General features: G+C 42.8%; 1 protein-coding gene across 1 annotated transcript; it reads right to left on the reverse strand.

Moving 5' to 3' along the window:
• Positions 1–7,565: 7,565 nt before the first annotated feature.
• TOMM5 (translocase of outer mitochondrial membrane 5) lies at positions 7,566–12,330 on the reverse strand. The gene is made up of 2 exons (XM_059657369.1): positions 12,127–12,330; positions 7,566–8,076 (listed from the first exon to the last, which is right to left on the reverse strand). Exons 1-2 carry the CDS (start codon positions 12,245–12,247, stop codon positions 8,042–8,044), a joined length of 156 nt encoding a protein of 51 aa, XP_059513352.1. The 5' UTR covers positions 12,248–12,330; the 3' UTR covers positions 7,566–8,041.
• Positions 12,331–15,256: the final 2,926 nt, after the last annotated feature.

A 15,256-nucleotide genomic window follows, 5' to 3' on the forward strand; every position in this document is an offset into this window, starting at 1 on the left:
ATGATTCTCTATTATTAGATAGGATTGTTTTTTAATCCTCACCTGAGGATATTTTTCCATTGATTTTGAGAGTTGAAAGGAGAGGGAGAGACAGAGAAACATCAATTGGTTGCCTCTTGCACACACCCGGACTGGGGCCGAAGATGAGCCTGCAGCTGAGATACATGCCCTTGACCAGAATTGAACCCAGGACCCTTAAGTCTGAGGGCAGACACTCTATCCACTGAGTTAAACTGGCTATGACCAGCTAAGCATTTTAAAGGAGTTTCTACAAGAGTGTGCTGTCTGCCCTAGCCTGCTTGGCTCAGCGGGTAGAGTGTTGACCAGCAGACTTAAGGGTCCCAGGTTCGATTCCTGTCAAGGGCACATGCCCAGGTTATGGGCTTGACCCTATTGGGGAGCTTGCAGGAGGCAGCTAATCAATGATTCTCTCTCATCATTGATGTTTCTATCTCTCTGAAAATTAATAAAAAAATGTGTTTAAAAAAAAGAGTATGCTGTCTTCCTTAGTGGTGCAAGCATCACTTGTTGGATGGAAAATGTGATTTTACATATCAGTAGTTGGACATAAAAACATTTGCAAACTGCAGTTGAGCCCTCTTCTCCCTACCCTCATCCCTCCTGCGCATGCCTCTGTCCTGCCACTTGCTGTGGATTTTTATCTGCCATTACACAGAGCCAACTTGCTCAACTTTGCATCCTGGCACATAGTTGATACTTATTGTGGGATGAGAGTAAACATACATAACAGCCATGTGGACTTCATTTACTTCGCTTCATAGAAAAGTGAGAAAGTGATTTTTTCAGGGTACACACAATTGACTTCCGTCATCCTTTTTTGTCTGCCCAGGATCTAAACTCTCTTCCTACATATGGAAGTTCGTCATCTTATAAGCTTGTTGGGAATTAGGGCATGCCTTCCCTATCGATGCTGAAATCCAGATATTTTCTCCACTTCTCCACGTGACACGACAAATTAAATGTCCTCTGGATTTTGAATTGGGAGCCAGAGATACAGCAAAGTAGCGTCATGGAATAATTATTTGGTGACCGTGCAAATGCGGCAAGATGAAGTTCTTAGACCAACACTGGCTGCCATAATAGCCCAGGGCTCTGTGCCTGTGGCCTTGGTAGCAAATGGTGGCATCTAATCCTCAGCAGAGATAGTGTCTTCACTGTACCAGGTTGTGTGGAGCGATCACGTGACAGTGGGTGACGTTCCAGTTGCCTAGTCTCCAAGCCTGATTCTCTAGGCCTCCTGGTGATGCTAAACTACCTATAATTTTTTGAATAAGTTACTTTTATCCTTAAATCTACCAAGGCTGAATTTTGGTGTTTGCAAGTGAAAAATCTGACTCATATAGTCACATAATAGCAGAGCTGAAGCTGTAACCCAGGACTTTGAACTACTAACTCTAGTGCTCCTTCCTAACATATAGATTCTAACAACCCATTTTTCATATTACATATATCTCTAAATCACCTTTTGTTCACCAAACTTACATTTTTAATGTCAGCTGATTAATGAATATTTCAAGTAACTGCATCATGTGGCAGTTGCCAGTGGAACATTGTTTCAAATGCAGCAGTATTATTGTCGATAGCTGTTTATGTAATATTAAATTTTTTGCATGTCTTTTATAGACATTGTAATATGAAAATACTAATGTGACTGAGAAAGAGGAAAATTTTCAGACATGCTTTAAAGCAGATTTTTCACATTACTACAATGCTTATTGGACTAAAGCCAGCTGTTTTATTTACAAAGGAATAATTTAAGAACATTTCATAACTGAAAACGTTTCATCAGATATTATTTAAAACACAGAGTAAGTGATTTTGTAATGTTTTACATCTCAGTAAAAAGTCTGTTCAACTTTTATAGATATGATTTCTATATAAGCTTTTCTGAACTTGTACAAAAGTAGGCAATGGCACCACAGGCATGTATCTGTAATATTGAGTGCATGCAAATAGCATGTAAATAACAACTGTTCACAGTCTCGTGTGACAGACATATAGAGTAAGGAAAAGACCTGGTGTTTTATTTCTAATTTATCATTGTAGCTTTCAAAAGAATAGGTTATGAAGATTGCTCTTGTGTAATGAAATTTAGAATTGCAGTATATACACTAACCAGCAGATGTCAGAATGGGATCTTCTTTAAGACTAAAGTTTGAAATACAACAGGAATTTCTAGAAGGACTGAAGGTTTTTTCTCTTCTGGGCTCAACACACTAGTCACACTGGCATTTATTCCTTAAACACATCTACTTTAACACTTTTTCAAAGGTTCCTTGCTCTTTTATCGGACAAATTCCTAGTCATCCAAATCTTACTTTAATATGACTTTCACAGGGAGCAGTCTCGGCTTCCTTCCCAACCCAATAGGTCAAGGGCTCCCCGATGCCTTGTTTTCAGTTACCTATACTTCACGCACCTAGCAATTTATATAATACTAGAGGTCCGGTGCACAAATTCGTGGGGGTCCTTCAGCCTGGCCTGCTCCCTCTCACAATCTTGGACCCCTCAGGGGATGTAGTAGTGGGGCCTGGCGCCATGCTGCTCCCACTCATCTCAGCCCCGCTGCACCTGCCACCTCCGCACTCGGGCACGCAAGGGGAGTGTCTGCGGGAGAGGCTTGGGCCGCCACCGCAGCTGCACTTGCCAGCCCTGAGTCCTGCGTCTGGCACCCGTCAGTCAGTTGAGCGGTGCACTGACCACCAGGGGGCAGTTTCTGCATTGAGTATCTGTCCCCCTGGTGGTCAGTGCACATCATAGCGACCAGTCAACTGGTCATTTGGTCGCTTAGGCTTTTATATATATAATTAGTAGCCTGATGCACAAAGATTTGTGCAAGAATGGGCCTTTACCTGGCTGCCGATACCGCCTTTGCTCCAGGCCAGAGCTGCCTTCCCACCTTTGCTCTGGGCTGGAGCCACCTTTCCGCCTTCCCATGCTGCCCAGAGGCCTGGAGCAGCTGGGGCTGTGCGGAATGCCTGCATTGTCGCCATGGGGCCTGCATATGCAAATTAACCCACCATCTTTGTTGGGTTAATTTGCATACTCACTCCTGATTGGCTGTTGGGCATCATGAAGGTACAGCCAATTTGCATCTTTCTTTTATTAGTGTAGATGATTAGTGATGAAATTATGTAATTCTGACTCCCCTACTAGATTGTAAGCCTCTTAAAGATAGGTACCATAAATGAATTCTGCTCTGCTGTATCCCTCACCTACCTCAGTACCTGGCCCTGTGTAGGTAATAGATGTTTGTGAAAGTGAACACCTCTATCAGAGAGGTTGGGAATATTTTTCTGAGGCCTAGAATGACGGGTAGTATCTGAAAAGTTAGCATTTTTTCACCTTCAACTCAGCAGTCAATGTATTTAGCCCCTTCTTTGTAAGGATATTATGTGGGACAGAAAAATGTGTGAGATAGTACTTCAAGTAGTTTTCAGTAACAGGGAAAAGAAATGACAAACTTTCCCCATAGTGGCAAGCCTTACTACAGAAAATCCATGTTCAGATTCTGTTTGCAAACCTCCTCCAGTGAAGAGCCCCTTCCACAACCCAGTCCACGTTGGCCACAGTAGTTGAGCTTTCCAAACACTAATCCTACCTGCCTTCTGGGGCAATTGTTCTTCCTTTGACACAACAACCCTTTTAGTTATTACAAACAGCTCTCAGACTCCTACTATAGGTCTTCTCAAGGCTAAGTACCTTTACTTTTTTATTTTTTATTTTATTCATTTCAGAGAGGAAGGGAGTGGTAGAAACATCAATGATGAGAATCACTGATCGGCTGCCTCCTGCATGCCCCCTACTGGAGATCAAGCCCGCAACCTGGGCATGTGGCCTTGACCAGAATCAAACCTGGGACCCTCCAGTCTATAGGCCGACCCTCTATCCACTGGGCCAAACCGGCGAGGGCTAAGCACCTTTAATTTTAAAAAATTATTTCCTAGAAGCATGATTTCCAGACTTTCATTTTCCAGGAACTTAAGTATCTGACAGGTGGGTTACTTTTTTTTAATCCTGACCCGAGGATAAGTTTTTAAAATTTATTCTAGAGAGGAAAAGGAAGGGAGAAAAACATCGATTGCCTCCTGTACATGCTCAAACCAGGGATTGAGCCTGCAACCTGGATATGCGCCCTGACCGGGAATTGAACCTCTGACCCTACGGTATAGGGGACAAGGCTCTAACGAACTGAGCCACATGGACCAGAGCAGGCTGGCTACTCTTGAAGCATCTGTCAGACCTTAATGTAATTTTATTATTTTTAAAAATGTATTTTTTTATTGATTTCAGAGGGAGGGATAGAAACATTGATGAGAGGATAACTGATTGGCTGCATCCTGCAAGCACCCCCCCCGCCCCCCCACCGGAGATCCAGCCTGCAACCTGAGCATGTACCCTGACTAGAAATCCAACCAGCAACCTCCTGGTTCATAGGCTGAGGCTCAACCACTGAACCACATTGGCTGGGCTAATGTAATTTTATTAATACAACCTAAAATTGCTTTCATTTTAATTCTTTTTTTAAAATATTGATTTTAACTGATATCCAATGACTATCTAATGCCTTGATTCAAGATTTCTCTGAAAGGCCACCCTAGCATCAAAGATACCTTTGGAATTGACGAAAGCTGCTATTGCAACTAGGGTGACCAACCCTCCCGGTTTACCCAGGACTGAGAGGTTTCCCAGAACACAGGCGCTTCAGGGCTAAAACTGGGACAGTCTGGAGGGTTCGTCACCCTAGTTGCAGCTGCATGATAGTTCAACTTCTCCTCCTGACCAGACTGTTTCACTTGCTCTCTTATTTGTTTTCCCCCAAAACACTCCTCCCAACACCCCTGCACAAAATCTCAGCATCTTCTCCAGGGAACAAACTGGCAACAGGGCTTTTTAACAAAATTCTTTTTTAAGAGAGAAGAAATCATAGCTCTTTGTATGCTATTGGAAACGATCCAACAACAAAAAGAAAATTTGACAAAGGGAGAATTGCAGGCAAGATCCATGGGTAATTAATGGGGTGGAGGAATTGAGTGTGCCTGAGACGGGATTGACCTTAAATAGGAGCATTTCGAACAGGAGGGAGGGTACAAATGCTGGTGTGTGGGTAGATATCATGGGGTAAGTTTATGAAAGCTTTCTTCTGGATGCTTCTATGTTCTCAGGGAAATATGAAGCAACATCATCAGCTGGGCTTAAAGATTAGAGGAGATATGGGAATTCTGAGGCAAGAGAAGATATGAAATGTGTAGAGAATAACCTGTGGAAAATGTGTGGTCCTGCAGGACCCAAATGAAGAGGATCATTTTCCAAGTGGCTTCTGTCAGCATGTCTGTTTTTCCCCAGCCACTTTCAACTGCACAGGGCAGGCACAGAGCAGGCAAACAGTTGGATTTAAGAGGGTTGAGTTTTACCAGGGAAGTACAATGAAGCTAGAGAGAGGGAAAGAGGGTTGAAGGTGTATGTTAATCGTGGCTAATGGAATCTAAGCTGAGACATGAGGCAGGTGAAGAACAGCAACTAGTTGGTAGAGTGAATAGACTATGGTGCCAGGTGGGACTAAATGATCAGTACTGGAGAAAGGCACTTAAAGATAGGGTACAATAAATAAACATTAAAATTACCGCCCTGGCTGGTTTGGCTAAGTGGATAGAGCATCAGACTGTGGACTAGAGGGTCCCAGGTTCGATTCCGGCTGAGTGCACATGCCCGGGTTGCGGGCTCGATCCTCCCCAGTAGGGGGCGTGCAGGAGGCAGCCAATCAATGATTCTCTCTCATCATTGAAGTTTCTTTCTCCCTTCCTCTCTGAAATCAATAAAAAATATTGTTTAAAAAATTCCCAAGCTTTGGCCAGCTACTATTTATTAGCCACTGAAACTCCTAGAGTCTCAAACTCCCTATCTGTAAAATGGCATTAACATCGATTGGTTAAGGCTGTTTTAGGTAATGAATTTAAATATCCAGTAATTTTGAAGTCTGTGTACAATTAGAAGATAAGCATGCTATCTCATAGCACCTGGAAACATGAACAAATGCGTGAATGCCAGCACAGATCACTTCTAAGCACCTTATACCAAAGACTAACCATTAATAACTACCATTTACCAAATGCCAGGCACTGTGCTACCTGCTCTACTTGCATTCTCTCACTTCACCCTTATAACACTTTGAAATAGAGATGTTTCTATATGCTAAATTTACACATAAAGAAAATGAGATTTAAAGGTTCAGTTGCTACAAGTCCTGCAACTCGTAAGTGTTGGAGCCAGAACTCAAAATCAAGTCTGCCTGTCTTCAGAACCAGTGTCTGTAACCATGGTACTACATCATGCACCTCTTTAAGTCAGGAATGGGCATAAAACATGGAACACAGCACAAGAGGGTTAAAAATATACACTCTCTGGGTAAAAATGGTGGATTGAGAACATACATCTACTCCCACTCTCCTGAAATTCTATTAAATGACAGCAAAGATTTTTATTTGTTTTAGGGTATAAACCTAAGAGGGAAGAAGAGACAACAGCAACAAAGTTAGAAGTTCGAAAGCAGATGGACAAGTAGTAAATAACATAGCAGACCCAAGAAAACTGAATCCTGAGTTAACAGTAAGAAAAGCAAAACAACCCAATTTACATTACAGAATCCCTAAAAGGCTCAGGAACTGGTGGCTTCATATGCTTGTGGAAGTAGGAGGTGAAGGGGTAGACACGAAAATAAGAATTGGTTGAAGGTTTAAGTAGGCAGATGCTCTCTGCAACTCAACATCGCTAAGAAGGCTCCTTGCCAAATTAGATGTTCATTTTCTGAAAAGGGTAAAATAGCAGATTTTCTGGATTTGGGGATGCTAGGCAGTTATGGACAGGGTACTGTACTCAATACAAAGATTCAGTGAAAAATGAACAGTGGACATGAGATACAGAAAACAAGAGCTCCAACATGGGAGAAGAGGAAAAGGAATTCCCAGGATGATGGTGAAGAGAGATCCCAGAGTACAGTCATACATCAGATATAGAAAGCTGTGAGTCTGAGACAGGTCAGAAGGCTCCCGGAAAAAATCAGCAAGATGAAACCGTGTATCTAATGAAACTGAACACTGGGAGCAATGGCGAAAAGTTTAGTTGCTTTAGTGGTAAATTCATAGAAAACGAAGCCTAGGAGAAACAAAAAGATGTGCAGGAAACGAAAACACGAACAGCACCTGGAATTCTACAATATAATTAACTAAGAAGAGGTGAATGTAGTTGCATTGCCTCTGGAAGATTAAAGACCGTCCCCTTCCCCAACAAACTTGGAGAACTATCTGACTTTACAAATACACGGTTTTTTCCTTTGGTGGTATTACATATCTTCAGCACCAAGCAGCAATGATGCCTTCCATAAAGATTGCTTAATAAAACAATGTTGCTTCATCAGGATTAGCCAATTTTCCATTCCTAAACAAGAGAAACTCAATTTCATGCAGTTGTAATAATCACAATATTACAGTAGTCTCATCAGTGATTGATTTGCAGCAAAAAGCAGGCTTAGAAGAAAAAACACACAATTTTTCTTAATTGGTACATTTATTAAAAATATAGACTAATGGTCCTGTGCTTAAATGTTGTCGTGGATGTGTGCTGGCTTCCATAAAACATAACTAGGCATAAGGAGCTCTTCAGTATACTCCTGACAGAAGTAAAAAGGTCACTAGAAATGACTGACAAGACAGGGCCACTGCAGACATAATTCCCTTATATAATTAATAATTGCTAGAAAATGGAGTTTGACATTATTTACAATTATACCAACATTCATGGAGGCTGAGTATCACAGGCACAAGAAACGTGTTTCCATGTTTCCCAAGTAGTTTTCTGTTTTAGCTACGAAGGTCAGTCACCACAACCAAACTTGTTCTTAACAAGTAGAAATTTTATGTCCATTCAAGCAGAGTCTCTTACATCTTTCTGGGCCTATTCATTTGCAGAGTAGAAACTGTAACCAGGTTCTTCATATCATGCATTCACATGTATTGTCCAATCTTTATATGCTGTCCAACTTCTTTAAGATAAAAGGAGCTGAAAGAAAAATAAAACAAACTGAGAATTTGTTTTCATTAGCCCAAGTGACATTATGAAATTAGAAGGTTGGGAACAAATCTATAGGATTAGATCAATACATTTTTGAAAACAACTGCAAGTGATGGCCAAGCCTGTCTGTACAACCCATCAAAAGGGACTCACTGTCTTTCAAGGTGGCCCATTCCAGTGTCAAGCAGCTATGACTGACTAGAGTAAATCCAAACCTCTTTCAAATGACAATCCTTTACTCTTCGGATTTCACTGTCAAGGGCACAAAACTCTAGAAGAAACAGACTAGCATTTATTTTACCTTTAAAAACGCATTTGAAAGAAGGCAGTGGGTGAGAGTAGAGACACAACAATGAACTAGAACAACCAGAAAAGCCAATCACACATTTTTTGTTGTTGTTAATCCTCACCTAGTTTTTTCATTGGTTTTTTTAGAGAGCGGAAGGAAGGGTGGGAAGGAGAGAGATGGGGAGACACACACACACACACCCGCCGATTGGGTGCCTCCCGCATGTGCTCCTACCGGGCTGGGGATTGAACTTGCAACTCTTGACCAGAATCGAACCTGAGACCCTTCGGTGCTGGGGCTGACACTCTAACCACTGAGCCCACCAGCCAGGGCCAGTCACACATTTTGATTCCCCCACCAATAGCTATGCCAGACCACAACCCTACTTCAATTATAAGGGCCTATTAGGATAGTGTTGGTAGAAATGTCTAGAAAACTAGTAAGTGTCATAAGGATCTAAAGAATATTACTGTTCTGTATAAAAGTGCTATGGCCAAATAAGCACATGAAAAGATGCTCAACAAAACTAATCATCATGGCAATGCAAATTAAAACTATAAGGGGATACCACCTCACATCTATTACGATGGCTACTATAAAAAAAAACTGGTGGCAAGGATGTGGAAAAACTGGGACTTTTGTAGTCACTGTTGGTGGGAATGTAAAATGGTTATAGCTGCTATGGAACACAATGGTGATTCCTCAAAAAATTAAAAATAGAGGTATTTGTACATTGATGTTCACAGCAGCATTACGCACAGTAGCTAAAACATAGAAGCAACCTAAGTGTCCAAAGATGTTTGAACGGATAAGCAAAATATGGTATAAAATGGAATATCATTCAGCCTCAAAAAGGAAGGAAATTATGAACATATGCTATAACATAGATTGACCTTAGGACATGAAATAAGCCAGTTACAAAAAAAATAAATACTGTATGAGTCTACTTATATGGGGTATTTAAAGAGCTCTGGAGACTGCCCTGGCCAGTTGCTCAATGGTCAGAACATCAGACCACACACTAGGGATTGTGGGTTTGATTCTTGGTCAAGGGCACGTACCTGGATTGCAGGTTCCATCCCTGGCCCTGGTGGGGGTATGTGCAGGAGGCAACCAATATATGTCTCTCTTTCTTTTCTTTTTAAAAATATATTGTTATTGACTTCAGAGAGGAAGGGAGAAACATCCGTGATGAGAATCACTGATAAGCTGCCTCCTGCACACCCACTACGGGGGATCTAGCCCTCAACCTCAGCATGTGCCCTAACCAGGAGTCTAACTGTGACCTCCTGGCTCACAGGTAGACACTCAAGCATTGAGCCACACCAGCTTGGCTCGAGGTGTCTCTTTCACATTGATGTTTCTCTCCCTTTCTCCCACCCACCCTTCCCCCTCTCTAAAAATCAATGGAAAAAATATCCTCGGGCCGAAACCGGTTTGGCTCAGTGGATAGAGCGTCGGCTTGCGGACTGAAAGGTCCCAGGTTCGATTCCGGTCAAGGGCATGTACCTTGGTTGCGGGCACATCCCCAGTAGGAGATGTGCAGGAGGCAGCTGATCGATGTTTCTCTCTCGATGTTTCTAACTCTCTCTCTCCCTTCCTCTCTGTAAAAAAATCAATGAAATATATTTTTTTTAAAAAAAATCCTCGGGTGAGGATTAACAAGAAAACAAAAACAAGAGTTCTGGAGATGGATGATGATGATGGTTGCACAATATTATGAATGTATTTAATGCCACTACACTGCACGTTTAAAAAATAGTTAAGATGGTAAATTTTATGTGCCTTTTACCATCTTTAAAAACTTGGGGGGGGGGGGAAGAGCTGTGATGAAAAAAGCTGCCAGAATCTTTTCTCAGTACTCATACTAAAATAATAAAGCATCTTCTTGTTGTTTTTTTTAAAAAAAATATATTTTATTGATTTTTTACAGAGAGGACGGGAGAGGGACAGAGAGTTAGAAACATCGATGAGAGAGAAACATCGATCAGCTGCCTCCTACACACCTCCTACTGGGGATGTACCTGAAACCAAGGTACATGCCCTTGACCGGACTTGAACCTGGGACCCTCCAATCCACAAGCCGAGGCTATCCACTGAGCCAAACCGGTCAGGGCAATAAAGCATCTTGTTAATATCAATCTGAAGATGGTGAGAGCGGTCAGAAACTGAGAGCTGTCTGTCATCTTTTCTACTCATTCTTATAAGAAAAAAAAATCCATCAAGTGAATGGATAAGCAAAAGGTGGTATGTCTATACAGTGGAATCTTATTCAGCAATGAACAGGAAGGAAATAACAACACATGGAAGGAAATAATGCATGCTACAATATGGACGAACCTCGAAAACATTATGCAAAGTGAAATAAGCCAGATACAAAAGGTCATGTATTGTGTAGATTAGCGGCTGCCAAAGGCTGGGGGAGGGGTTAAATGAGGAATGACAGCTAAGGGCATGGAGTTTCTTTTAAAGGGAAAGAAAATGTTCTAAAATAGATTGTGGTGATGGTCGTACAACTCTGACTACACTAAGAAACCACTAAATTGTACACTTTAAAATGGGTTAATTGTATAATATGCTAATTGTATTTCAATTTAAAAAGTGATTAATACAGAACGGTATTCTGTATGTTTTTTCAAAGCTGTCTCATATCAAATACAAAGGTCATCGAGAAGCAAACATTTTACTGGCAGCTAAATCAACAAAAAAATGTAAGCGGAGGAAACAAGTTGGGAGCCGCAAAAAGCTGAAGAAGCAGGTGATTTACATTATTTGGGAGTTTCTGTTCACCACGGCTCCCTCTCCCCGGGAAAGAGAATAGGACCACCGACAGTGAAAGGACATCTGGCCTCCGGGAGTTGTGGGTGAGGCCCCAGACGAGTGTCTACTACAGGATGACCTTGGGATGGCCTTCGTTTACCCGAATCGTCTCTGCTTCTCCGTGCAGACCTGACAGCCATAGACAAGGAGCAAAGAAGAGCACCGAACCGAGAGGGAGGCGGGGGCAAGTCACTTCCGAGATTCCTATCTAAAACCAGGGACGTCAATTCTAGCTCTAACATTCAGTGCCCCTGCAACGTTTATGTTTTGCATAAGCCCCTTCCCCCCGAAAGTCGAGTTCAAATTAATAAACGGGGTACACAGAATCTCAGGCCCCGCCTCCCTCAAAGGGTTAAAGCCAAGACCAGATAATGCAGACAAGTTTCTGCCAACTATAAAATCAAATAAACCCTCAGGTATTATCACTAAACCCTATAGACTCATACCCTTTTCTTCTCACTCTTCCCCCCACCCCCCCAAAGCAATTTTTTACGTACAAGTAAGCCGAACTGTTTGGATAACAAGGTCAGCAATGAAGTAAGCAATCCTGATTCTGCGTTAAGAGGTCTGGATCCCAGGTCAAGATCACTCACTGAATTGCCGAATGACCTTGAGCCAGCCATTCCTCTGCTGCAGATCTCAGTTTCTGTCTGCAAAACGAGGGAGATGCTCTAGGTTATAACCCTTGGAGCTGATTCAAATGCTTTCAAAGCAGGTCGAGGCGGGACGATTAGCCACGCCGTCCGCGCCACCGCGTGCAATGCAGTACCCGACCCTGAGCCGCAGACTCCAAGCCGCGCATGCGCCGCGGCCCTGGACGGTCCGGTCCCTCGCTCCCGGCGGTCGCTGAACTCAGTCCAAGGGCCCCCAAAGGTTCACAGACCCAGAGCTGGGCGGTCTCACTGCTAACAGCCTGGAAGGACACTTACTGACTCGCAGCAGGGCTACATAGATGAGGAAGTTCCGTATGGAGGAGATCACATCCTCGCGCATCTTCCGTTTCATCTCCTCGGGGTCCAGCTTCGGCGCGAGGCCCTCGATACGGAACATCGCGGCTCTGCCTCACCGGCTTCCACCAGCCGCGCTCGGCTCCTCTCAGCCGTAGCCTCGCGCCCGGAAGGAGGCTCAACCCTATTTCCGGTCCCCGCCCCTTATGGTCGAGCGCGGCAACGGGAGCCTGCGAGGGACAATCCTCGTCCTAACCTAGAGGTTCTCCGAGGACTGCCGAAAGGGGGCGGCCGCAATCTTAGCAACGCAGGCGTGGGCTCCTGCAGGCTGTTTGCTTAATAACCTCTGTGTGGAGCTGGGAGCGCTACGCTGTGAAGTGCTTTTACGCCCTGGAGCACATTGGTGCCGCCATAAATAGTGGTAATTGCTAACATTTATTGGGTACTCAGTACAGTTCTGCCCAATGAATTAGATGTTATAATCTTCATTTCCTAAATGAGAACATTGAAGCACAGGAATCTTTAAAACAACAATTTGCCCAAATGTGCTTTAGAATACCTAATGGGGAAAAAAAAGTTTGAGGAAGAGAGATGAAATGATATTAGCAAAATATTGGTAATTGCTTAAGCTGGCCATTAGTACATAATTTAAATTATTTTTTCTTTCTAATTTGAGTGTGCTTGAAATTTTTCATGAAAAGTTAAAACAAAAAAGCAAAGGATGGAAATTGCTCAAGATGAACCAACTGGTAAATGCAGAGCTGGGCTTTATACCTGGTTAGGCCTTTGGAACCCCAAAGACAAGAGGTTTTGTGTGTGTGTGTGTGTGTGTGTGTGTGTGTTTTAACATTTTCCATGTTGTTGCTGTAGCCTCATTTCTTGATGACCAGTTATAGAGTTAACTGGTCCATACAAATTATAATATTGGCCCAGTAATATCTATAATAATAAAAGCATAATATGCTAATTAGTCCAGACGTCCTTCCGGACGACCTTCTGGACTAAGCCGGGGCTTTGAGGAAAGCCAGTGCCAGCAGCCAGGGAAAGGAAGGCCTACTCTTGCACAAATTTTGTGCATCGGGCCTCTGGTAGTATATATAAAGCAAGTTCAAATCTGTTCAACATTTTACAGATGAGAAGAGGGAGGGTCAGAAACCAAGTACACTGCCTGGCCCACGTGGCTCAGTGGTTGAGCCTTGACCTATGAACCAGGAAGTCAGGGTTCGAATCGGGGTCAGGGCACATGCCCAGGTTGGGGGCTCTGTCCCCAGTGTGGGGCGTGCAGGAGGCAGCCAATCCATGATTCTCTCTCATCATTGGTGTTTCTATCTCTCTCTCCCTCTCCCTTCCTCTCCGAAATCAATAAAAATATATTTTTTTAAAAAAGAAAAGAAACCAAGTGCACTGCTTAAAGTCATTCTGCTAGTGATGATCAGAGGCAGGGTTCTAATGCAGATAATTATAATGTCAAGCTGAAATCTCTTTCCCCTGCACCCTACTACTCCTCTCTTAGTCTTTCACAGGTAGTGCCTGCCTGGATGGGCATCACTGGTCAGAAAGTAGGATTTTAGTGCAACCAGACTTCCTGTCACAGAATCATCAGAACAGTGCTGCCCCCAATTATGCATGCCAACTAGCCATGTATAATTCTTAGACATGAACCAGACGACTGAATTGCTCACATAATTCAAAACCAGAACGGAATGTTCCTTCTTGACTGCATAGCAACAATCGACTTTGGAAAAATTAGAATGGTAATTTACTATGGGAGCAACTGATAACTCTAGGAATTGCCACCCACCTTCCTCGTTGACAGAATGTAAGACATTGGGGCAAGAAACGGAACACATCTGCTTATTCCAGCTTTAGTAACCTCTTGCATCTATAATTCATGCAGTGGAATAGCAGAGGCAGCTCTGGAGTGGGAGGGGCTGGCTCCCAAGGAATAGCCTCCACCCAGCCCTTCAGAGTGTTTAGAAAGCCTGCACCAAGGCTGGAAAGCAGCAGGGGCCCTGGAAAGAACCGGGACAGGAAGACCGGAGACATGGCCTCTAGATCTGGCACTGCCTCTATCTTGCCACGTGAAGAGGGACAAGTCTGTTTCACTGGAACTTTGTTTCTTTTGTTGTAAAGGAGGGAGATGTGGTTAAATGCTCTTAAAAGTCCCTTTCAGTTCTAACCATGTATGCATTTTGAATTCTAGGACATTCTGGTCTGGAGTACAGATAATCAAAATATTATCAAATGTGGTCAGTTATCAAAACAGCCAGTGTGTGTGTTTTCCATGGTAGGAAGAATGTAACAATAAGGCCTATCTCATCCAGCTGAAGAGTGAGGCAAAATGGATTGGCGAGGAATGAATTCTTATGTGATTCCGGTAACTTAGATCCCTAAACCTGACCAAGTTTAGATAATTAATTCTCGTATAGAACTACCAGTTGGTTTGTTTTTTTTTCTCTACTAAGATGCTTTTGAGTAACTTCCCTGGTTTCACTGAGAATGAAATTAGCAAAACATCATGTTTCTTGGTGAAAAGGACAGATTTTTAGCATTTGAATTTTATTCAATCCTAAGCAGCACCTGTTTAGTTGATAGGTGATGTGGTGGCAAATGGCTGGCCTATTAAAGGGCAACATTATTCTCATAGAAAGTTCTGGTGCTTGCCTGACTACCAGTGGAGAGACAGGAAGATAGTGGATGGAAATATGGAGCAGCTGTGTCTTGAGGTGAGGACTTGATTCTGGATATAGTCTAGGAGGGTGAACTGATCCTATCTCAGAAATGTTTATCCTGATGAACTCTTGCATGGCTCCAACAATTGTAATAGAGGAAACTCATTAAAAGAAATTAGGCTCCTTTCTTTGTCTTTTATTTTTTTTCATGTTGGTGGTGCTATTGTCCAATTACCGTTGATTTAGGTGAGGCAAACTGAGAGAACATACTTCAGGAAGTTAACACTGATGTGAGCTGTTTCATATCTTGGACCCCTTACTTTTTTCCTTATTGGAATGCAGAGGGGTTGGGTCTAATCTTTAAAATCAGTTGCGGCTCTAAAATGCTGCAAGTATGTGTTCATTTTTCCAGTTCTCCATAACTTTGCACTAAAGACTAA

This window comes from Myotis daubentonii, chromosome 11 (genome assembly GCF_963259705.1).
Source record: "Myotis daubentonii chromosome 11, mMyoDau2.1, whole genome shotgun sequence".
NCBI lineage: Eukaryota > Metazoa > Chordata > Mammalia > Chiroptera > Vespertilionidae > Myotis > Myotis daubentonii.